Here is a 25,667-nt window from a genome sequence, read left to right on the forward strand (position 1 = left end):
CCTGGTCCAAAAATTCAAGCAGTTCAGCTTGGTTTGATGGCTTGTGATCATCCATCTTCCTCTTGATTATATTCCAAAGTTTTTCAATTTGGTAAAATTTGAAGAAACTCGTCATTTTTAAGTGGTCTCTTATTTTTTTTCCAGAGCTGTATAGTGTTTCAGGCGGTTGTATGTGTTGTATGTCGAACACTGTGGTGTGTGTTTGTGTGTGTGAGCTTCTGTTTGATGTTCTAAGAAAAAAGGTATTGGAGTGCAAAGCTGAGTGCAAATTGCTGTTGCTCTTGAGTTTGGAGAAAGGAAGCCTTGCATGTTAAGTGGGTATTAAAGTTTTCTCTCTCTCTCTTTCTCTTTCTCTCTTTCTCTCAGGGGGTCACCAGACAGAGATGGAGGAGTAAGTACTTGCTTTCTTTTGAACAAGCTTTCAAACAGAGATAACAATTTTGTAATAAAAATAAAATGAGAAAAAGAAATGCAGAGGTTATCTTGGATCAAAGAGGACAACTAAAGTAGATGATTGCAGGTTTTTTAATTGGCTAAAAATGGCTGCAAAAAAACTTGGCAAAGCACCCCATTTAAAAAAAACTCAGCATTAGTTAATGTCCATGTTTTCCAGCCTTCATTTAGATTTCATTAAAATAATCTTTATATTTATATATAATTTCTCTCTGAAAATGATTGTCATTTTTAAATATTTCTAAACAAAAACTGTGTCGATACGATTTAATGGAAATTTTGATAGGTTTCAGTCTGTATTTCTATACACAATAAAAGAAAACTAATAATTAAACTTTAAGTTAATAAAAGTTTATAATGTGGGCTTTCAAGCTACTAATTCAAACTCTTAGCTCAAGCTCTTTAGTGCTTTTGTTTATAAGGTCATTTTTAGTATTATTTTTCATCCAGCTTGCTGTAATTCTATTAACCTGTCAGAGGTGCTGCAAATGAGCCTATTTTAAACAAAGCAAGCATTTGTATCATACATAGCATAGCAAAGCTGAATAATCTGAATTATATTTCCATTCCATGTATCAGGAATCACTGCAGCAAGACCAGCAACAGATTGAACTGGTATTACACATTGGAGTCTTTGTACAGACATGTAGACATGAAGAAAATAGTAGGTTATAGTTAGCAGTAGATTTAGTCTAGTAATAAATCTTTATAGAGAAAACATACAGTGCCAGTCAAAAGTTCGGACACACCTCCTCATTCAGTGTTTTTCTTTTTCTTTGTTTAATTGATTTTCTAAATTGTAGAGTAATATTAAAGACATCAAAACAGTTAAGGGACACATATGGAATTATGTAGTAAACACAAAAAAGTGTTTGTCCTCCACAATCCCCTGATCTTAACCCATCTGATAATGGGTGCTTTGGTGATTTGGGATGAGCTGTAGCTTCACAGCGTGAAGGAAAAGCAGCAATTATTGTTCAGCACCTCCAAGAACTCCTTCAAGAAATAAGAAAAAACTATTCCAGGTGGCTCTACCTCATGAAGCCACTGAGAAAATACCAAGACTGTGCAGATCTGTACTTCGAAGAACCTAAAGTATAAAACATATTGTGGATTGTTTAACACTTTTTGTTTACAGACTAGGTTCACATCTAGTGTTTCTGTATAGCTTATAATATCTTCAATATTAAATTTACTGTATAAAAGATAATGAAACACAAGAAAACACATTGAATGAAACGGGAAGCATCCAAACTTTTGACCGGTATGGAATAGATCTCTGAGATTTTCTTTAGACATTTAAACATTCACAAAATGTGTATCCTAACTTGCTGCTTCTTTGATCTCTTTGATTCACAGCCACCAAAGAAGACCAATGGGGCTCCCAATGGTTTCTATGGGGAGATTGACTGGGACCGATATGTAAGTTCGATTTTTATTCATTTAGCTGAAATGGATTAAAACGTGATGTATATCTACACTAAATGCATTTATACACTAAATAAAAAGACTGTTACAAGGATGTGGGCGCTCTTCACATTCACCCTAGTGGTCACATTGCCAGCTCGAATGATTACCACTGTAGGGTTAAATGGTTCTAAGCATGATGCTTTTTATTATTTTGTTGAGTATATTTTTTTAATACAGTTTGTCACAGAATGCTTACATATGAGGCTTAGCTAACCATATTTGAAGCAAACATACTTGGGAGGAATTAAAGACTAAGGGGTTTGCTGAATGGTGCCACAAAAAAATCTCACAATATTACGCATTCATCTGCTCTGTTTAACAAGTTAGCTATGCCCTGCACTGGAGAAGAGATCATTTATTTACTGGTTAAGAAAAGTGCTGCAGAGGTACAGTTCAGAAATTGTAAAATAGAAAAGAATCATCAGTATATGTGTGCTAATTTTGTTATGAATGAACGTATTAAAAATATACCAGGCATTCGTTCTTAGTTTTTTTTTTGTCTGAGCTTATTCATAGTGTGCTAATCACTTATTTTTCCATTAAAGCAGTGATCAAAACACTGCTGATTTTTTATTTTTTTTAAAAATGATAGTTTAAGGGTTGTGGGTTAGGGACCAAAAGCCCTGCCATGATGGCTACGTTTACATAACCAGGCTGAAGTGACTCAAATCCAATTTTTTGCTCAATGTTGCTCAGATCTGATTTTTTTCATGGCTGTGTGAATGTGCCAAACACGATTTTTTAAAATCCGATCTGAGTCACTTTTATATGTGGTCCTAAATGGGATACGTATCCGATCCATGGATATGCAACACGAATGTGAACGATCAAATCGGAATTCATGCATCTTTTTGCTTTTCTGCATGCGCTACGTGCTTCTCTCTCATACCCACACCTCTCTTGATGTAGCTGTGCAGCTATAGCTGCACAAACAGCAAAAGCAAACCGCCTGTCCTTTTTTCACCTCCTCGACCTGAACATGTATTTCAGACCAGCTGTTTTCTCTCCACTCCAGCTAAAAATGCTCCTCATATGAGCTGCTAACGCATCTATTTCCCTTTATAAAGCTACGAGTCGTCTCTCAAATATGACGTTTTTTGTTGTTGGTAAAGAAGGCAAAATTCATACACGTATCAATGTGCGCATGTGTGGCGTTTCAGGGACAGATTTGTTCACACTACACACAGATACAGATCACTTACATTATTGAATGTGAACTGTCAAGATCTGAGCAAATCTGATCTGAGCAAAAAATTGGATTTGAGCAATGTGGCTTGTAATGAGAACGTAGCCTGTGTTCCAAGCATCGCTGGTTTGAATCCCAGATTATGCTGCTTGCCATCAGCAGCCGGAGTCAGAGAGAGCACAGTTGACCCTGTTCTCTTAGGGGTAGATGGCACTCTATCAGGCAGCTGTTGACTGGACCAGCACTTTCCTCTGAGCATGCTGACTACACTATGGAAGAAGCAATGCCTGACTTCACAAATTTTAAGTTTTAAAAAAAAGATAGTTTGGTGCACTGGCAAAATAAAAATCAAGATGCTGTATCCTTAGAAATATTACTTGCTTATCAAACCAGTTTAACAGCATTAGTGGGGCATTGCCTTATTTTTATAAACTTTTTGGTAAAAAATTAATATTATGCATCGTTGAGAAAAAACAAATCCCTGTTGCTGATTGTGACTTCTCTCTGTTCTAGAACTCTCCCATGGTGGATGATGAGGGCTACAGCATCAGACCAGATGAAGAGGGAGATATCCTGAAACTGTGCTGTATGTGGAATCTGTGCTATTTGAGGAATTTTAACTCGTTGTGATCTATATTCTCTGTAGTTCTTGACGTCAGCTGTGTGTGCAGTTCTGTTAACTCTTGGTGGTGAGATGTGTAGAGCTTAGTTTAGACCTGCTCTGTCGCATTTCATCAATAAATAATTAGCATTAAAGAATTTGCATACGTGGAGAACGTTTGTCCTTGTGTTTGTCCTTAATGGATACTTACAGTCCCCAAAGGAAAAGAGACACTTCTTTTCATCCAGCGAGTCAGAGGAAGAGGAAGACCACCGCAAAAAGTTTAAGATCAAGATCAAACCCCTGCCTGCAGACAGTGCTGAATTTGTGGCTCCTTCGGTAGATGAATTAAAAGCCTCCATAGGCAACATAGCTCTGTCTCCCTCGCTTCTGGTGAGTCCTGCCTACGTTACCCACGGTCCTTTTTATTAGTGGTATTCTGTGTGTCTCTCATTTTAGTTGTGCTGTCTTTTTACTTTCACTTCCTGTTGTTATCTCTGTAGTTGTGATGAATTACTGCAGATTTTGATGTCTGTACTCATTCATGTCAAACATACGCCATGCCATTTTCTATTGTACTCAAAATAGAAACACACAGGAGTGCATGATCTGATTTCATGGCCTATTAGGCCAATTTCCAAACCCTCTTTACTGTTAATAGGGATGGGGACACATCTCACTTTGCTGCTCCCTCTTAGAAGAGATGTGGCAGGTGCTTTTGGACTGATGCCCTAGAGCTGAGCTATATCTCATGTTGTTAAGAAATAACAATATTTTCCCATGAGATATAAGAATACCACATAGTTTTATTTAGTATATTGATATTGATAATGTTAGGTTCCAAATAGATCCAGCAGTTTACCTTTCTCTTCTTCTAGTTGGCTACTTAAAGCTGATGTCCATAAAGTTTGGGATTAGGGCCCTCTCTGGTGAGAATTGGTAATTGCACCAATGCGGAAAAATAATTATAAACTGGGCGGGTGTGATGCTGTCTCCTTCAGAGCGGATGAATCCGACTGCAGGTTATGTTCAGTCAGAGAGAAAGAGAGCGCGCTCAGTCAGAAACTTCACTCCTTTGATGCTTTGCTTTCACTATGGGTGAATGAGCTACTGAGGTCTGAGACTCCCCTTCTGAAGTCTCCATTTCTCCACCAGCCGCTCGCGTTCAGTGTGCTGTACATGTGACCTAAGTATGTAAAGACGCATGATGTGGCCAGAAGAACTCCCGTGAAAAGTGACCCGACACCCTAGTTTTTAGAATTAATATATTAGGCTTAGCAGGGACACATTATTTTATCCCTTCTCCACTCAGACATGCTTCTGCTTTCAGTTTAGAAACAAAATAATACGGACTGCCGCTTTAAAAGAAAAACTATGGCTCAATTGCTTGGAGAAGGGTCGTATTCAAAGTGTGAGATGAGCTGCAGAATAAGGTATCCTGTAGAGCGGGGGTCACTAATAGGCAGACCCAGACAGTGCCCTAAGCTGACTTGGACGGATGAACTGGGTCGATTTTAAGCGGCGTAACTTTACTAGCCTTAACAGGGGGGGGCTTTGTGGTGCAGGAAACTCACACACCATTCGCATGCATTTTAAATATCACTAAAGATGTTCCTCAGCCAATCAGATCTGAGCAGATTCAGGAGTGTGGCGCAGAAGAGATTAGAAGTAAGCTCATTCAAAAAATAAATTGAGATATATATATATATATATATATATATATATATTTTTTTTTTTAGCCATATCATCTTGCCCTAATATGCTCTTTATTATAAAGTCCAAAACTTGGTACATATCTGTTGTTCACAATTGACAATGAAGGCCAGAGTCCAGTATGAATAATGAATGTTCTAAAACTGTATGAGTGGAGAGAACACTCTTAAATTATATTTTCCAACAGTGTATTTGGTGAGTGTGTGGGGAGTGAATTCTAGAATAATATGACAGTCACAGGAAACATGTTTAGAAACATTGTAAACGAAAGAACAAAAAGGCGTTCTAAAACAGTGTGACTGGAGGACAACCATGTGAAAGGAGGACAACATTCTACAACTGTGTAAATAATAGAAGCTTTTTGGAGTGGTGTGAATGGAGGGCAATGGTCTAGAACAGTGTGTATGAGAGAAGCTAGTGTAGAACAGTGTGTATGAGAGAAGCTAGTGTAGAACAGTGTGTATGAGAGAAGCTAGTGTAGAACAGTGTGTATGAGAGAAGCTAGTGTAGAACAGTGTGTATGAGAGAAGTTAGTCTAGAACAGTGTGTATGAGAGAAGTTAGTCTAGAACAGTGTGTATGAGAGAAGTTAGTCTAGAACAGTGTGTATGAGAGAAGTTAGTCCAGAACAGTGTGTATGAGAGAAGTTAGTCTAGAACAGTGTGTATGAGAGAAGTTAGTCTAGAACATTGTGAATGAAAGAAAAAGAGGGCATTCTGAGTTCATATACTCACTGTCTGGTTAATGGATGAGGTAGATTAGTGACTTATTCCCAGTCATTGATTTGACCCACACTCACAACTGGTTTGATGCAAGTTAATTCCAGTCTCATTAAGCCTCACTGAGACTAGTTCTTTGGTTCTTTCAAATGGAACTTTACTGCAGGTGTAGTGTTTCCTAACTTGTATATAACATTATTTAATATGGTTTGCACTGCTGACATTTTTAAAAAAGGTTTATTAACTAAGTAGTTAATAGTAAAAGTTAAAAGAAATACTGTTAGACTCAGATGAGGTGCAGTTTAGGTGAGTCATGTGTCCTCTGTGACCCAGTGAGGCTCGTCCAGTGTGCAGGCAGTGAGTGAGAGTCTTCTTGTGAGCTGGGGAACTGGAGTGTCACTGTGTTCTCCCTCAATAATTCAGCTTGGAAACTGGGCTCGGTGGTGCTGTATGACATAGCTCTGTAAGAACAGAAGAGCACAGAGCAGCATGTGTCATGTGAAAGCCAGCGCACTAAATTATTCACACATATGCACACACATTATATATATATATATACTATATATACTTCAATAGCTTCATTAAAATCGTAGATTTATGATGGTGGAATGTGCAGCCTTTTAATTTGGCCAGAGGTTGTTGGCTAGAAATTTGATAGTTTATATCAACACCACCAATTTTAATTCTATCAAAAATATAAAACCAATTAAATTAACATATTTTAACATTAACATTTAAATGTGTGTAGTTTCTTAGCAATAAGCAAATAGAACAGTGCGAGGAAGGCAAAAAGAAACAAAACAGTAGAAGTTTAAAAATTCTAGAACAACATACAGGTTATAAATTGTGCTGTTAAATAGAGAAAATTAAGAGAACATTGTAGAACAGTGTGAGGATTAAAAGATATTATAAAATAGAGAAAATTGAGAGGACAGTGTAGAACAGTGTGAAGATTGCAAGATATTATAAAAAAGAGAGAATTGGGAGAACAGTGTCAAAATTGCAAGATATAAAGGGTGCCAAGTGGTCCAGCGGTCTAAAGCGCTGCTACTATGAGCGGGAGGTCGCAGGTTCGAACCCGCGCTCATGCAGCTTTGCCATCAAGCTGCCGGTGCTCAGAGGGAGCACAATTGGCCCTGCTCCCTCTGGGTGGGTAGATGGCGCTCTCTCCCCACATCACTCCTACGGTGATTTCTACAGCACAGGGCGTCTGTGAGCTGATGTAACGGAAACGAGCCGCTTTCCTCCAAGCGTGCTGTGATGCTCGGCAATGCTGCATCAGCAGCAGCTCCAAAAGAAGCGGTGGCTGACTTCACATGTATCGGAGGAAGCATGTGTTAGTCTTTGCCCTCCTGGTGTGTTGGGGCATTACTAGTGATAGGGGGAGTCCTAATGAGTGGGTTGGGTACTTGGCCATGTAAATTGTGGAGAAAATGGGAAAAATTAGAAATAATAAAATAAAAAAAGAAGTTGCAAGATATTGTAAAATAGAATTTGAAGAACAGTCTAGAACAGTATGAAGATTGCAAGATATTACAAAATAGAAAGAACTCGGGCAACAGTCTAGAACAATGTGAGGATTGTAAAAAATTCTAAAGACATGGGATGAGGGACAACATTCTAGATTAGCAGTGATTATAAAATAGTGAGAATTAGGTAAACACATTCTAGAACAGTGTGAAGATTGCCAGATACTATAAAATAGAAAGAATTTGGTCAACATTCTTAATAAATAAATTAATAACTAATTATTCATTTAAAAAAAATAATAATATCCAGCCAATCGTATTGGCTTTTAAGAATATTAAGATATGAGTGTTTTGGTCATATTGCCCAGTCCTACTGAACATCCCACTCTTCTACAGGGTTAGCTTATAGCAGTAACACACTAACACCCATATAATCCAGCACTCTGAACTTCACCCTGTCGAGTGCACTGAAACTCTCCACATTCCTCACTCTCCCTGAATGAAACTACAGTCACATGCTCGCCTTGCACCATGGCAACATGAACTTACACTAGTAACTGTGGCAACGGATTGAGCATAAAAATCTGTCCTAAAGAACACTAAAGAGAGCAAAGGTTAACGGGCCTGATAAACTGAACAGTAGAGAGCCGGCCACTCCCTCCAAGTTTTACGTCTTTACCATGGTTGGAAACACAGTGAAATCATGTGTAGGTTGTTGTATTCTCTCAGAGCAGCACTAACACAGTTGACTGAGTTAAGATAGTGGTATCAGCCGGTTTACTCTCCAGCTGAAACATTACACAAAGGCCCAAGCTTTCTTTTTATAGAACGCGCAGCCGATGCAGGTGTTGGGTTGCAGGTGGTACTCGTGTTTTATTGATAAGGCTGACTCCTCTGTTGGGACGCTTGAAAAAAGTCACTCGTGCATCCCGTTTCCTAACAATCGTTCAATAAATCTTCTGCTGTGTTGTCTGAAGTTAGACCTGCGGTACATATTGGCTAACCGTATTCTTTCCTCTAGTCTGTCTTGAATGTAAATTAGCTTTTACAAGTGTCTTTTTTTTAACCTCTTAAATCTTGCTGGTATAACTTGGAAACAACAAATGCTTTGTTTTCCGTTTCGTTAACAAATACAGCCCAGTAATGTAAAGTAAGATACCAAGTTTAGATGAGAAATTCTGGGTATTAGACATCACTCCAGCTTATCATATATATATAGTCCAGAATTTTTAATTACACAATACCAATAGCCCAATTCTTAGAGCTCTGCATTGGGCATGGTGACCAAAGACTCGTGTGCAGCTGATCTATAGCATCCACATTTATTGCCAATATTTTTCATTCGGAGATTATATGAGCTGAGTGTTTGTGAGTTAGGAACTGTGTTAGCAATGACTGCATTTAAAGCATCAGTATATCAGAATGCACATTTCTTGGCCCTGGCTCCCCCTTCAGTCAGGAAGTGGAAATTTACATATTGAACCATGTGCAATGTATACCCACTGAGGCAGCAGGATTTTACAAAATATGGCCCAGGTGATAAGACTACATATCCTGGGTCATATTTGAGTAAAATCCTTTAATAGTCACAGTTATCGCACGTAGTATTATGCCAGCTTCACCAACATTATATTGTGGTGTACTTATAAACTTTCTGGCTTGCTGAGCCCAAAAAAGCTACAGGTTAGTGGAAGACCAAAATAGCTTATGTTGTGCTATATAATGCTGCTTTAAATAGCTGATATCTAGATACTTGAGGATAGTAGTTTTCAATCTGTGGTATATGTATCAGCGGTGGTTCGCAAAGTATCCCAAGGTTAACCTCAGAATTTGCTGAATTTTCATCTGTAGTTTTCATAACATTACATTCCTAAATAATCTTTAGACACTGTAGGTAAGCCTAGGACTGGGTACTGTTTTAAATTTTCCGATACCAGTACCGATGCAATACTTTGAATTCAGTACTATACTGATACCCAAACAATACTTTTTCCGATACCTATTTCTAAATTGTATTTTAAAAATTAATTAAAAATGATGATTATTCTCGCAAAGCCTTTTTGTTATCGGGATTTTGATGCCCAGCCCTATGTTAGCTCACCGTGCTTTAGTTTATTTGCAATACTGTAGGCCATACTGTAGAACCATTTGAAACTCAAGTAATGAACCAAGTAATAGTAATTCACAATAGTTTCTGTTTTAGGTTAATAGCTGTATAATTAACCTAGGGGACACCATGTAGAAATGTAAAGGTATGAAGTCATAGTTAGTTAGCAAGATAACTATATAGCCTTAGCTAATAGGCTAGAACAGGGAACACTGTCATTATCAGACAGTTCTGAAAATTACAGCTTGGTGGACCTGTGCTTTTTTGTGTTTTTTTATTTCCCTCTCCCCTATACTATGACTTAAATTTATTAAAATCTTAAATGCACATGAATAAATAAGCTATTTTGGCCTGTATTAGCAAGACAGAGGGCAGAAATTTGGCATGTAAGACTTATTTAGTCATATTAATGAAATATTGTCATCTTTTGAAGATACCATTAAATTGTTTTAAAATTTGTGATATTACTGTATTACTGTTAGGAGGTCCAACCCTAGTAGGTTGGACTTGGTAGTTTCAGTTTGATCATATGTGGTACTAGTTCTAACATATAAGAGAACCACTGCTATAGGGCATACAGTTTATCTGGAGAATATCCTTTAACACAGCCTTTAAACAGATTATACAAAACAGTAAAAACAGTAAAAAAAGTACTGTAGAGAAGTTTTGGAGTGTTTTTTTTTTTTTTTAAGTTTGTACACGTTACATCATGCGACATTACCATGTCAAATTCCATTTACCTGCAGTCCTCTACCACTGTGCTCATCATCTGCTGCTGCGCTTGCACTAATATAGTACACATGTCCTCTCTTTTCTGTCTCTCTCTTTGTCTAATGCTGACCTCCACAGAGGAGCAGTCCGGTAAGCTCTTTACCTCTCTCCCTGTTGTGGAGTGCTGTGCTCTCTTTCTTCCGGCAGCCTGGTGGAGGGGTCATGGCCTGTGATTTCTGTGCCCCCGGTTCAGACAGTTTGGTGCTGCTTGTACTGCAGCAGGTCTAGTGGGAGCTGAGTATATATATAAATATATATTAGTTGTTGTGGAGTCCGTTTTGCTTGTGCCTCTGGCAAAATGAAACATTTAATCTTCTCTGTTGGACGTCTGTTTTACCTCTAGCGTGAATTAATCAGTGTAAGCTGGGGTAATTAAAATAGTGCAGGAAGTCTCTGGATCTGCATGAGCGTGTGGCAGAATGCTTTGCATGGTTTAATACAGTTCATAAAGCAGAGGTTGTACTCTGGTGTAGGAAATGCTGTGTATTTATTAAATTCTGGTATAAGTGTTATAAGCATACACTCTAGTGCTGCGACTTAGCAAATGACCTCATTTACCATATACAGAAAGTTATTCATTATTGTACTGAGCAGGAGGACGGCTGTACCCCAGCTGGGCTCTTGTTGAAGTCCTTAATTGCAGGCCTCTCTTCCTGCTCAGCAGTGCTGTGCTCTGATTCGCTGGGACCTGTGGCGACCGTGCCAGCCAGCCAGTAGGATTAGACTTTGCTCCTGTTACATCACATCACCGTAATCGGTTGAAACTCACTGCACCTTGAATTCACTCTGGACCAGACACTGAGAAGCATGCACAGAGATGCAGGAAGAGAAATAAAGCATGAGGAGAGGCAGTTTATAGATCTTGGCTCTCATCTTTGAAAGGATAAAGATGAGTTTTTGATGAGTGCTCACAGACTGGCTTGGCTATTCTTTCTCCAAACAAGCAGAATGAACTAGAATAAATGGATAAATTCATCTTTTTTCGTTGCTGCTTCCTATAATCTGTTCAGAATCTTCTCTTCATCTGACTGGGGTTAACCTGCATATGCTATTTTCTTGCAAATGTCTTCTACACATTAAAAATGCTATGCTGTTAAGGAATCTTAATTAACATGGTTTTGCTGACTTTCATTCACTCTTAGCTCTTATCTACATTGACTTTTAGTGTGAACTTTGTTTTTACTGGTTAACTGATTGGTTTTCCACAGTCTAAATACATTTTCGATCTAAGTTTACATTTAAGCATTTGTAACAAATAATATCTTGCTACCACATTTCCCACATTTGCTCAATAAACATGATTTAAAAGTTTGTTAAAGTTAAAACGTTTACAGTGCAGACCATATTTCATCACCACCAAGTATTGGCCTAGCTGTAGTAAATAAATAAAAATTATATCCAATAATGCAAAATGCATTTAATTTAGTTATAAAGGCACTTTAATTAAATAAAAATAAAATGTTTTCCAAAGGGGAAAAACGGTTGATGCATGGTTATTCATTCTAGGGATGTACGACAACAAGTGAATTTTACTTTTACCTGACCTCTTTTTAGATCCTTAGAATAAAATGAGATCTTTAGTGAAACAAAGCTTTTAATTAAAAAACTTTGGTGTTTTTGAATCTTTAATTTTTGCCATAATTCGAAAATACTAAATCCCTTTTACATGAAATACATTTTTTGTGATAAACATTAAAACACCAGTAGTCCTAAATGACTGCAAAAATTGCTAAAATGAATGTGCATTTCTGTTTGCGATTTTTTTTAGTAAACACTTCAAGCTAAAGAAAATCTTGAGAATATAACTGTTATACATGTATACATCATATACACATCAAATGGAGTCTTTGACGGCAATGCCATTCTGAAGGAAGATAAAGGTTACCAGAAATTGATATGGACAATATCAATGTCATGCAATTATATAACATTGGACATCACAAAAACATGAATTTATAATATAGGCATCTTCAATTTACGGACATCAGTTTCTTTTATTTCCAGCATTAGATTTTCTTTATAATAAATCACAATCATAAAAAATGCCTTTAAAAACACACTTTAAAACATTCTTTTCAAAGATGTTTCTTCTGTGAACCTAAGCCTACCGTCCTCCGAATGCTCGTGGGTCTGCTTGTAATGCACTAATATGGTTTGGGGGTGAAAGATAATGTGCTAGAAGAGGACAGTGGTTTATTTTGATGAAAGTCTGTATTACTGATTTGTCACTCTTTGACCAGGTGTCTCTTCTCTCTTCCTTTTTGCTGGTCACAGAGACGTAGCCCGGTAAGTGCTGGATGAAATACAGTAACCTGCTTGCTCTCCTGTGCTTTCTGTGTATCATATCAGATGTAGCTGTTGCAGCTCTTGGTGTAAGAGTTGTTTCAGGACTTTGCAGAAAATCTTGATGAGTGTGTTCAGAATAGAGGAATATTGTGTTAAAATGTTAGAAACTGATTTAATTGACTCATTATTTTTAGACATGCATTTGCAGTAGCAGTGCTGCATTTCAAGGTCATTTGTTAATGTGTCGTAACCTGAGCTGCTATGCTGGCCTATAATGACTAGAACGCCCATGTGAGCACAAAACTGCTTACATCTGTGATCTAGCAAAAGCCTTTTCATTATTAGTTGAGTAGATTTACTCAGAGTCCTGCTGTGACCCAAGAGTGAGAAGTAATTTGAAGCATTTCTCCCTCAGGCAAATATATATCAAGCAGTACTAAAAAAAAAAATAGTAGTCATAATGGTAATACTAATATGTATCAGTTAATGGGTTTAAGAGTATATATACTGTATAATTTTTTGAAAACACAGAATCAATTTTTTTATTATTAGTTTGCATGTAAATATTGGTGTGGTTCATTTAGTCTTGTGTTTAGAACATGTCCACTAGAGAGCAGTGTCATACTCCCTCATTAAATCCCACAGTTCTGATTGCGTACAGCTCTGGGAAAAAATAAGAGACCATTTAAAAAGATGGATGATCACAAGCCATCAAACCAAGCTAAACTGCTTGAATTTTTGCACCAGGAGTGGCATAAAGTTATCCAAAAGCAGTGTGTAAGACTGGTGGAGGAGAACATGCCAAGAGGAAGCATGAGAACTGTGTTTTAAAAAACAGTGTTATTCCACCAAATATTGATTTCTGAACTCTTAAAACTTTATGAATATGAACGTGTTTTCTTTGCATTGTTTAAGGTCTGAAAGTTCTGCATCTTTTTTTGTAATTTTAGCTATTTCTATTTTCTATTTCTGCAATTAATGCTCCAAATTACAATATTTTGTCATTTGGAATTTGGGAGAAATGTGGTCCGTAGTTTATAGAATAAAACATCAGTTTTCATTTTACTCAAACATATACCTATAAATAGCAAAATCAGAGAAACTGATTCAGAAACTGAAGTGGTCTCTTATTTTTTTCCGAAGCTTTATTATATATTGCTGATATAAGCCCTAGCATCTAATTGTTTTTACGTATTTGCAGGTTAGTTATAATTATTTAACTTATTTAAAGGTAAATCACAGTGATCCGCAATGTCTCAGCTGTCAAATCGCTTGCCACAGATATCCGTGGCTGGTAGTCCAAGAGATATTCTAGTTACTATATAACTAGAATATAATATATCAGAATTGGTGATTGGTGTTCTCCTTTAAATGTGTTTATTCAACTATCTACTGATGTTGTGTTAGTTACTGCTATGAAGGATATGCATATACTAGCCGTCACCCTGCCAGAGCTAGTAATATCGTGTAATGGTAGAGGGTGAGAATTGGCAATTGTAGTACATCTCAGAATAAAAAGCTGCTGTTCACCTCAAGAACCATTATTTAATCTGTTCAGTTAGAAAATAATCCTTCCTTAGATTTTCTTATGTAAAATTCAATCTAAGTTTCAGCCAGCCAGTGTTTGTGTGATGAACTGCAGCATTAGCCTTTAAGATTGATACTTTGTGCGTGATTGAATGTTTTGGTTTTCTGTTTTGTTCCAGGGTCTGGGAAAAAGAAATGCACCTGGTGAGTAGACTTTTTAAAACATAAATAGCGGTAACTGCACAAATTACTCTCCAAAAAGAATGCTGTGAGCTTAATTTAACCTCTATTTAATGTAAAATGTCTCAGCATTGTAAACAGTGTGTGTGCATGCATTCGGGGATGCTGATGTTCTTGTACTAAATATCTACGCATTAAACTAAACTTAATCATGTGGTATTCTGTCCTCAGGTGATGAAATTGCACGACCAAGACGTTCTATTCCCACAGCTGCCCCCATTGCTGCCCCATCACCTACACCTACACCCCCTCCTGCACCTGCACCTGCACCTGCGCCTGCACCTCAACCTCCCAGGTATTTACAGACATACAGATACAGTCCTCTAGAAAAGATTTAGAACAGCAAGGACATCTCTGTTGTTTTTGCTCTGCACTAAAGACACTTGAAATAAAATACTAAAAACTTGTGACTGGCCGGTGCCAGATGTGTTATTTTAGACTCTTTGTTTAATATGGGGCAGCTTTCCAGACAGGAACTAAGCCTAGTCTTGGACTACACATTATTTTGAAATGCATTTGCTTAGAAATATAGTGGCCGTACCACAATTTGCAAACCATTTATCAGCACTGGGCATTTTCACACCAGCACTATTTAGTCCAGTTAAAGCAGATTCTGGTTTGTTTGTACTCTAGGGGGGTTTTCACACCTGTAGTTTGTTTCTCTGATCCAAATCAGTTGATGAATTTGTTTAATTGGAGCATTTTCTCCCTTTGTTTGTTCTGGTTTCACACAGGCATATACATAAACGCACCAAAATGTGCACCAATAAACCACGCGATCACGCTGTGTCCTGTGATTGGTCAGAGCTGTCTGGCGTGGGGGTAAATATAAATATATGGAAAAAGTCAACATAGCGAGAAGATTCTGTGTTCCAGCGCAAATATCTGTGCTTTAACACTGAACGGCTAATATATCAGATTAAACTGCGCCTTATCAGCTGTTTAGCTCAAATAAATGGACTTTAATAGCTGGGTCGGATCGAGACTGAATTAGGTTCTCACCACGAGCGACCAGCTCCAGAATTTGTTTGGGACTGGACCGAGACCACCTCCTCTAGGTGGTCTCAGTCTGGTTCTTTTAATCCACACCTAAGTGCGATTACTGTTTTCACACCTGCTCAATCGAACCACACTAAAGTTACAAACAGACCAGAGTTCGTTTTAATCGGACCAATTAGTGCTGGTGTGAAAACACCCTTAGTGCGGTTCAATTAAGCAGGTGTGAAAACAGTTATCGCACTGATGGTCTCAATCCTAAACGAACTCTGGAGTGGTTTGCTTGTGGTGAGAACGTGATCCTGTCTCGATCCGACCCAACTATTAAACATAGTCCTTTTATTTGAGCTAAACTGTTGATAAGGTGCAGTTTAATCTAAATATTAGCCATATTAGCTATGAACAAACGCCCTCTCTATTCCTGTGCTGCGTTCACTACTCGCAGTCACGTGACTCCATTTACTATGTGTACATCTGTGCTGCACGTCCTATTGAAAACACTGTGTTTGAAAGCAGAGCGATAATTTTTTCAGCTTTCATTGTTAAAGCAGCTTCACACTGCACAGATATATGCACTGGAACACAGAATCTTCTCACTATATTTAGTTTCTTGCTTCCACAGCAGAATCTCTGACCAATCAAAATGTGCTCGCGTGGTTCATTGGTGCAAATTTTGGTGCATTTAGATTTATGCCTGTGTGAAACCAAACCAACCAAACAGAGATAGAAAACACTCCAAGTAAACAAACTCATTAACTGATCCAGATGATAGAAACCAACTACTGGTTGAAAAAAAGGGCAAATTGGAAATTGCACTGAAATACAGACTAGACTTGATGTGATGGAGAGGTCAAAATGTCAGCTTATAATTCAAAACATGAAAAGCTTATCTGTCAAGCATGGTGAAGGGGGTATCACTTAGGCTTGATTAGCTGCAATTGCAATGGCATCAAAAGTCAAATTATTAATGATGAAACGGTAGCAGAAACATCCTGTCTTTCAGTTACAATCAAGTATAATTGATTATAAAACACACTGCCTACAAAACAGGGGTAAAATAAATGGAAGTTTTTGCGCCCAAATTAGCATGCATTTCACCTCCTGATTAAAATGGACTTTAATTAACAATAGCAAAGTATCAATAGCCTTTCAAATATATACAGGCCATCATGATTTGCTGATGAGGCACAAAGTTACAATATAGTCAAAGATCGTTTGTTTATTGAGTAATCAATATAAATGTATTAATCGTGAAAGCGCTAATAAAGATGTGTGTAAATATTCCATCTCTTTTCATAGTGAAGTTTAGTATTGCATTAGAAGATATTAAAGCTCTGCAGCTCTCCACGGCTTTATGTGTCATAAACGAAGAGACAGGCAGAAAGATGAAAGAGGCTTAGGCTGGAAATGGGTGCAGAGTGGATGAGACTGGAGCTCCAGTATGTCTTTCCTGGAGAGGGTGAATGCGTGTGACTCATGCGTATCTGTCTGTTTTTTCTCTCTCTCTCTCTGTTTCAGCAGTAAGAGATCTCCAGTGCCAGAGGACGCAACAGCCTTATTTGGCCCTCCACTGGAGACAGCCTTTGATGAGCAGAAGACTGAAGGTACAAAGCTTTATCTCATCCTTTATAGATGGAATGGGGTTGGAATCATGTTCTGTCTGGAGTCATGTACGTAAGGCTGGAAGAGAGTGGGATGTGGGAAGAGAGAACAATGTTAGAGGATTAGAATATGCTTCATTAGAGCTGAGTAAAATGACAGTATATTATTGTATTGTAATACATTTTCTTATTGTTTGGACAACATGCTTTTTTAATGCGTATTAAAGATATCACCAGTGCTTAAAGAGCATGAGCTACAAAAAAGCATAATTAATCCTGATTAATTGGATGATGTGCAAAAAACATTGTTTATTGTAAAAATGTCTGTAAATATTGTTATACCATACAGCTCTGGGAAAAAATAAGGGACCACTTAAAAATGATGAGTTTCTTTGAATTTGCCAAATTTAAACCTCTGGAATATAATCAAGAGGAAGATGGATGATCACAAGTCATCAAACCAAGCTGAACTGCTTGAATCTTTGCACCAGGAGTGGCATAAAGTTATCCAAAAGCAGTGTGTAAGACTGGTGGAGGAGAACATGCCAAGATGCATGAAAACTGTGATTAAAAACCAGGGTTATTCCACTAAATATTGATTTCTGAACTCTTAAAACTATATGAATATGAACTTGTTTTCTTTGCATTATTTGAGGCCTGAAAGCTCTGCATTTTTTGTTATTTCACCCATTTCTCATTTTCTGCAAATAAATGCTTTAAATGACAATATTTGTATTTTGAATTTAGGAGAAATGTTGTCATTAGTTTATAGAATAAAACAACAATGTTCATTTTACAACAATGTTCATCAAACACATACTTATAAATAGCAAAATCAAAGAAACTGATTCAGAAATTTAAGTGGTCTCTTCATTTTTTTCCAGAGCTGTATTTTTACATTTATTGCCCAGCTCTACTTCACATTAAGCTGACAGCATATTTTAAACCACAAAAGTGCAACCCCAGACCTAAAAAAAAGTTGTGACACTGTAGTAATGTAGTAATTAGGAAATCTTATAGACCGGTACTTGATTAACAATGTGTTCAACATCTAATATGTGTTTTATATTTTACTATGAATGTAAAATAGATTTATGATATTTGCAGATCACTGCATTCTGCTTTTATTTACAGTTTACAGAATATGTTTTCCTCCACATTCTTCCATTTACTAGCAAATGTGTTTGTTCATTTACATATGTGATGTGTGTGTCTTTGTCTTCAGAATATAGAAAACATAACTGCTGTCATATTAACACTTTGTAACTCTTTGTAGATTGATTTGAAATTTGTAACCCATTTAAAAGTATCAGCTGCTTTAAACCAATAGAACTGACCCACATACACTTGAAATGAAGTACCTTTATATTACTGTGTATTCTCTTCTTGTATAATTATTGTTTTAGGGATACACAGTTTTGATACGACAGCTACGCTCCAAAATGAATTTCCATACTCTTACATTCTGCATCATACTCACTTGCTTTCTTAAATTTTAAGCACAAAATCCCTATTTTTTTTATCTATCACTAGAGGCACTGGCACATAAATGGGCACATATTATAGATCAAGATGTCACCTTGATTAGGTCTCAGATCCAGATTGTACTATCAACCATTCTAAGAAAAATAAAGAAAAAGGCCTAGGTAAGGAGTAGACCAGGAGCTAACGCTGCTCTCCATTGGATGTGTGTTGTGCAATCTCCCATACACTAGTGATGATAGAGGAACCTGAGGTTTGGGGTGCTCCTTTACGTGACCAAAACCCAGACTCTACTCTGGGAAGACCGTTTCCTTCAGGAAGTAAGTCTCTCATCATGTGGCATTGGTTGTCTCCCATCTGGGTTCATGAACTTTTCCCTCATACCTCCTAAATGGTCATTTGAGTGAAAAATCAGCCGGGAATGCGTTTTTCATTAACGTTTTTTCCCCTGTGCAGCCTCCATTAACCCACTAATTTCACAAATCATTAGCCAGGAAAACCAATCAAACTTGCATCCATCCCTAAAGTCATCCAGTTCTGCCTGTGGCAATCTTCTATGGTGACAGTTTACTTGATGTGGCCTATTTTTTAAGTCTAGAAATTCACTAAGCTTCGGTTAAAGCATTTGCAATAGCTGCAAATGACTGAGAGCACATTTAAATCTGTTTTTTTTTTTCCGGCTTAAATTTAGAACAAGGTTTAGATTTGTGAAATGTAAAAAAAAAAAAAAAAAACTAAATAAATAATATGTTTAATATTCAATCATCTTTTAGACTTTAACCCCTTAAAATGACATTCCCCAAATACGGGCTACAGGTGCAGGTGATACAAAACCCCTTTTTTCTGCAGTAAAATAACTTATTTACATTCTGAAAATTTTAGGGATTTGAAATCTCCTACAGGACACTTTGAGAGGCTGTAAGTCCCCTTTCTACTCTACTTAATAATGCCAGATCAGTAACAGGAATCAAAAATAGACATAAAAACTAGACAAACATAACGAAACGTTTGATTTGTTTTCTGAAAAATATTGATTTTAAAAAGAAGTTCAGAAAAGAGACAATTTTATGATTTTATTCATTATGTTTTGACATTACCAGATTTATGATATATATTTTTTTGTATATTCTGTTACAGTTACAATTATGCTTTTTAGTAATGTTCCTTATCAATCATAAAAGCTTTTTATGTAATGCTTGAATAGAAGGCAGACAAAAATCCTGGCCTGTTAAAGGATTACATTTAGGCAAATTTGTGATGGTAACCAGTATCCATGTTAATGCCTTTATATAAAGTTTAGTAGCATAGTTTATGTTTTCAGTTTTACCTTCTGTTATTATAGCTTTAGATTGATGGGATGCATACTCTTGTGGGGTGCAATATTAGAGGGGGCACTTCAAATACAAAAAGTCCAAAATACATATTTTAGGATTTTTTATTTTTCTGGGAGAAAGTTATGCTAATACTAAAATGTGTTGCAGACTAGTGGTCTTAGAACTAAGATCATTTATTTTAATTTTTTCCCCCAACATGTAAATTAATACTGAAGTCATCCAGACTATGAAGGAACACGTAAGGAATCATGTAGATCAGCGTTTCTCAACCTTTTTTCTATCACGACACCCTTTAAATATATGCGAGATGTCACGGCACACCAGTTTACGGGGGGGGGGGGGGGGGGTTGTTGCTGGCGGAATATGAAATAAAATAGCGCGTGCATCGCAGAGTATGCTGCCTGTGAATTGGGACACACCCCGACACGAGCTGACTCTGGAAAGGAAATATGCACGTGAGGCGCAATATTTTGACGGCACCCCCGATGAAGCCAGACGGCACCCCAGGGTGCCGCGGCACCCTGGTTGAGAAACGCTGATGTAGATTACTTAAACGTGTTAAACAAACCAAAATATGCATTTAGGTGCTCTTATCTGGGGTGCTGTTAACTTGCGGTTTCTGAGGCTGGTAACTCAGAGGTGACTTGGTCTTCCTTTCCTGAGATGGTCCTGATGAGAGCCAGTTTCATCATGAAGTTTTTGATGGTCGTCTTTTTTCAAAGTCCTTAAAATTTTCAGATTGACTGACCTTCAATTCTTGCCATAATATGTATTAGAACATTATGCAAATAGGGCTATTTACTGTATACCAGCTAACTCTACCTCTTCACAACTTTACAACTGATGCTCTCAAACACATTAAGAGACAAGAAATTTAAGTAATTAACTCTTGAAGTTCAGCACAGCTGTTAACTGAAAAACATTTCAGGTGACTTTACCTAATATAGCTGACTAGGAAAACCCAGCCAAGTGCAAAGCTGTCATATAAGTAAGAGGTTCCTAATTTGAAGAATCTAAATATAAACCATATTCTGTTTTGTTTAACACTTTTGTTGTTTACTAAATAATTCCATAGTTTGGTGATATTTTAAAATAATGGTCTGCATAAAGGCATATATCTGCATATATGATATTTGCTGCACCTATTTTATAATAAAAAACAAATCCATATGCCATTTCAGTAGGGCTGCAACAAATGACTGTTGATAGTCAAATAATCCATTTAATCTATTAAAACAAATAATTGTTTCAGCAATAAAATATAACAAAACTAAATCATTTTTTTTTGTTGACCCACTATTTTACAAATCAACAAAAACGAAAAAGGAGAGACTAAAGAGACACAATATAAGTTTAGAAAGATAACGTAGCTGTAACTGAGTATCTGAGTAGATGTTTTATTACTCATGACATTTAATACATATGTGCTAAGGGCTAAATGGCCTTTTTGTTTCCTGTAAAATAAAATAACTTATAGTTTTCAGTAACAAATTTAATGGGCACTAATTTTTATTCTATATCATTTCTCAGTACACTATTCACAAGAAAAGGGTCCAGAAAAAGGACAGAGTTATTTAAAGGGACCTTATGGGCCACAGACAGTGAAGTGTTGTCATCCCATGCCCCCCCAAACCCTTCCCAGTTTCTCCTTGCATCTACTGAGCGAGACCTTGCGTATGCATGGTGCTTTAGGCATGGAAGCAGTGGTGTTCTTTCTGAGTTAGCATAGCACAGGACAGCCGCTATGGGGGGCGATTGAGAAAGCTTGTCTCAGCTGCCTTGATGTCATTGCAGCGCTACCTCCGCTTCCACCCAAGAATGTGCCGACCTCCCCCCCTCCAATCAGCTCTCCAACCACAGAATCTGCTGGTAAGCCCCAGTGCTTCATCCTCCACCTTGTTTGTTACCCCATTCCATCATTGTCTTGTGTGGTATGAGATCATGATGAGCATCTTGAATGTACTTTACCTGTAACGCTTATCTTTAGAAGTGTCTTAGTGTATGGTTCCATTTATCACTGACTATCTGTGCTTTCTGTTCTGTGCTTTGGTCTTCTCATCTTTCTGTCTTTTCTGTTTCTCTTGTCTTCTGATTCTACTGTCTTATACATGTAGCTTCTAGTGCAGGGTTTTTCTGTTCTTGTCCTGGAGAGCACACTTAAATTTTCTTAGTTAATAATAGAGAGGGAAGGCGATTTATTTTTTGTTATTTATTTTCTGAAATTAAATAAATAGCCAATCTGGCAACAGGTAAGTTAACCATCATTCTAAATGATTATTTTATTTCCAAAAGTAGTTTATGTATATAAGGGCTGCATTATATTGGGACAAAAATATTTTATTTGTTGCTGTATATACACTAACAATCAAAGTTTTAGAGCATCCCTATTTTTAGCACTTCACTACACAGACCTCTAGGTCTCCTCCTCACTGCTGAAACTGAGCCTTAGTCCAATGTTAAGCTGAGCTAAAGGCTGGCATTGTTGCCATGTGGGTCAGCCAGCTGTGAGACTTCCTGTACCAGTTTTCTCCAGTTTCCAAGAGTCTTTTACTATGTAGGAAACAGTACTTCATCTGTAATTTCTCTAAAGCACATGTGTCAAACACAAGGCCCGCGGGCCAAATGTGGCCCGCCACGTCCTTTTATGTGGCCCGCGAGAGCTTGTAAGATCTTAGTGTCTAATAAATAGATCAGAAGCGTGCATTGACCCAAAACTACATTTCCCACAATGCTTGTCGATTGTATTACCCGCGAAGTTACGGCTTACTGCCACTACACGGCAGTGTAGTCATTGATGTGAAAACCCTGCCGGAGGGAAGGCGTAACTTCGCGGGTGAAATGTTTATCCCATAATGTCCAGAAAAAGAGAAGTTGATGCAGACGGACGGCTGTGCTTCAAGGCGAAAGACCGGTATGCCTTTTGTGTTACGAAGAGTGTTACTGACCAAAATAAACGCTTTTTAGGAGAGATATAAGTTCTGTGTAAATATTTATAAGACAATAGCTGACAAAATCTGTTTTAATGACGTTAATAAACATCACTGTGACAGAGCTAGTCGCAGTTTCACCACAGCAAAGGACGAAGACGTGAATCACTTATCTAACCAGCCTGTACTGATTTCTGCCCCCAATAACCCTTTCAATAACTGCTAAATCTATCACATGTTCTTAACAGCTCACAATTTTTGATTTTATATTTATTAAGCCTTATTTCAGTATCAGACGTTTTGATCAAAGTTAATATAACTTGTATTTTATGTCATTTCTATTCAATTGAATAGTTTGGTTCTTGATTGATGGAGTTTTTGGATTTCATAACATGACAAATTTAAAGGATTTATGTTAATAGAGCAACAAGCAAACAATTTTTAACATTAAGGAGTAATTACATTCATTTTATATTACGTTTGGTTACATTTTATTACATTTATAAGTTACATCTGGCCCTCAGAGGACAGCCAATATGCCAACGTGGCCCTCGGCCAAAATGAGTTTGACACCCCTGCTCTAAAGAAATAAATGATACTTTTATTAGTTACAGAGTTCTCTGCGTTTCTGTGTCTTTTTCTAGTTATGATGAAGGTGTAAATGTGCTGTGTGTAAGTGTGTAAATACTACAGTCTGTTCCAGCACTGCTTTACTACAGACCAAAGCTTTGTGAATTGATGTTTTTAAAAATACATTTCTAAAGCTTATTTTATTTCCATTGCTACTTGCCAGCTGTAAGCAGTTAATCATTAAATTGTTTGCTTAAAAACACCCCCTCTTTTTAAACAATATATTATTTTTTTCAGGTTTCTTTTACAGTATATTAATATATATTTTCTACAATGCTAAAATGTTTTTTTTTTAGTTCATTTGTTCTCCTTAAAGGCTCTGACAGTTTACTGCAACATTTTGTACACTGGGTTTCACCCAACCCTGAAGAGCTTAAATGGAATAAATAAAGGGAAAAAGGGGGAAGCTCTAAAACTTTTGACTGACAGTTTACATAGACATACAGAAATTTCCACCAGATTTCTCTAAAAGTCAGTGATCAATGTCTTGTGTGTTTAGGACATGAAAAAAACACCCTAGGAAACCCTTGCAATGCCATAGGCAGTAACCCAGGGGTGTCCAAACTGCGACCCGTTTTCTTTTTTGGAGCGGCCCGCAAGGTATTTTAGAAATAGAATGAAAGTTGGCCCGCTGTTAAGCAGGTTTTTATAATGTGAGATTCAAAATTTAAATGCTAGGTGTCAGAAACTGGCCAAAGAGTCTAAAAGCGGCGAGAGTGAAGTTGAAGCGCAGAAAATCGGACCAAATAGTCTAAAAGCGGAGAGGGTGCACAGTTTTAGCGCAGAAAAAACGAGCCAAAGAGTCTAGAAACGGAGAGGGTGCTCAGTTGTAGCGCAGAAAAACGGGCCAAAGAGACTAAAAGCGGAGAGGCTGCGCAGTTTTAGAGCAGAAAATGAAATGAAATAAAACATCAATTTGAAAAATCTTAGTTTACACAACACTGTCAAAGAAAGATAAAGATAGTAAGTCAAGTAAAATGACGTGTAAATGAAAGTAATCAGGAAAATGTATTATTTAAAGTGGTATATTTCATTATTTGTTTTATTATAGAGTCTGTGGCCCGTGACTTCAAATATATTTTTCATCTGGCCCCCAACAAAGAAGATTGGACACCCCTGCAGTAACCCAAGAGAGCCTAATTGGCCCTGCTCTCTATGTCTTTCATTAAGTGTGTCATCATACTGTTCTCTTCAGTTTTCCAAAGTAGTTTGAAAAGATGTGGTAGCTATCTTTCAGGAAGCACATGCTAGCTCTCATCTGCTAATAATTTCTCTGCTAATAATTTCTCTGCTTTCATACAATGCCCATGTGCTAGCTGACGCAGACGTAAAAGCAGAGGACAATCCAGCACCCACCCAACACAGGCCCTCCATAGCAGATCTGGACAACATCTTTGGTCCAGCCGACTCCCCCAAACCTACTGACAATGCTGCAGACACTTGGGTGTGCTTCAACGAAGAATCTTCAGAAAGACCACCCTCTCCTCCAGATGAACCGGCCCCACCACTCCCCACATCTCCTCCCCCTCCAGCAGAGCCCGCCCCACCATTACCTAAATCCCCGCCCCCACCAGAAGAACCAGTTCCTCCTTTACCAAAGTCCCCGCCTCCTCCGGGAGAGCCTGCCCCTCCCCTTCCTACAGCTGAATCACCAAGAGGGACCACACCCTCTCCTCCAGCTATTCCTCCTCCTCCAAAAGAAACCACACCCTCTCCCCCAACTATTCTTCCCCCTCCTCCAAAAGAAACCACTCCCTCTCCCCCAGCAGTCCCTCCACCTCCAGAGGAAGAGGCTCCCCCTCCACCTGTTGAGCTGGCCCCACCCAACAAAGCATCGACTCCACCTACCCAAAGTGTGGACACAGGGTCTGGCTCAGCCATCAGTCCACCCAGCACTCTAGAGACAAATGCTCGTACAATCCCCCCACCGCTAGTCCTCAATCAGGAAGAGAAGACGAGCCCCGAGGAGCTTCATCCAAAGGAGGACCCAAGTGGAAGCAGTGCTTCACCCAAAGAAGTTGGTCTGGGCCCCCGATCAACCCCTCCACCCCCTCCACCGCCCACATACAGGGCCGTGGTGTCGTCCCCTGGTCCTGTCCCTGGAGCTGTTAGTGGAGGCAGCGGAAGTGGTGAGTTCATCATTTTATTGCAATGTT

General features: G+C 37.9%; 2 protein-coding genes across 22 annotated transcripts in view; one reads left to right on the forward strand and one right to left on the reverse strand.

Annotated features, from left to right (window-relative positions):
- LOC111195860 (G2/M phase-specific E3 ubiquitin-protein ligase-like) overlaps positions 1 to 25,667 on the reverse strand; it is a 675,934-nt gene that overhangs the window by 378,322 nt on the left and 271,945 nt on the right. The window lies entirely within an intron of this gene.
- sgip1a (SH3GL interacting endocytic adaptor 1a) overlaps positions 1 to 25,667 on the forward strand; it is a 96,016-nt gene that overhangs the window by 52,357 nt on the left and 17,992 nt on the right. For 12 of the 21 annotated variants that reach the window (XM_049479202.1, XM_049479205.1, XM_049479219.1 and 9 more), the window contains 13 exons: positions 367 to 391; positions 1,033 to 1,068; positions 1,813 to 1,875; positions 3,623 to 3,677; positions 3,922 to 4,103; positions 10,567 to 10,578; positions 12,763 to 12,774; positions 14,481 to 14,505; positions 14,713 to 14,836; positions 17,056 to 17,141; positions 18,854 to 18,940; positions 21,749 to 21,823; positions 24,828 to 25,640. In XM_049479202.1, coding sequence (XP_049335159.1) covers positions 367 to 391; positions 1,033 to 1,068; positions 1,813 to 1,875; positions 3,623 to 3,677; positions 3,922 to 4,103; positions 10,567 to 10,578; positions 12,763 to 12,774; positions 14,481 to 14,505; positions 14,713 to 14,836; positions 17,056 to 17,141; positions 18,854 to 18,940; positions 21,749 to 21,823; positions 24,828 to 25,640 — 1,595 coding nt within the window. The remainder of the gene's footprint in view (positions 1 to 366; positions 392 to 1,032; positions 1,069 to 1,812; positions 1,876 to 3,622; positions 3,678 to 3,921; positions 4,104 to 10,566; positions 10,579 to 12,762; positions 12,775 to 14,480; positions 14,506 to 14,712; positions 14,837 to 17,055; positions 17,142 to 18,853; positions 18,941 to 21,748; positions 21,824 to 24,827; positions 25,641 to 25,667) is intronic. The other 9 variants (XM_049479210.1, XM_049479223.1, XM_049479224.1 and 6 more) reach the window with 5 other exon arrangements.

Source organism: Astyanax mexicanus, chromosome 5 (genome assembly GCF_023375975.1).
Source record: "Astyanax mexicanus isolate ESR-SI-001 chromosome 5, AstMex3_surface, whole genome shotgun sequence".
In the NCBI taxonomy this organism is placed as follows: domain Eukaryota; kingdom Metazoa; phylum Chordata; class Actinopteri; order Characiformes; family Acestrorhamphidae; genus Astyanax; species Astyanax mexicanus.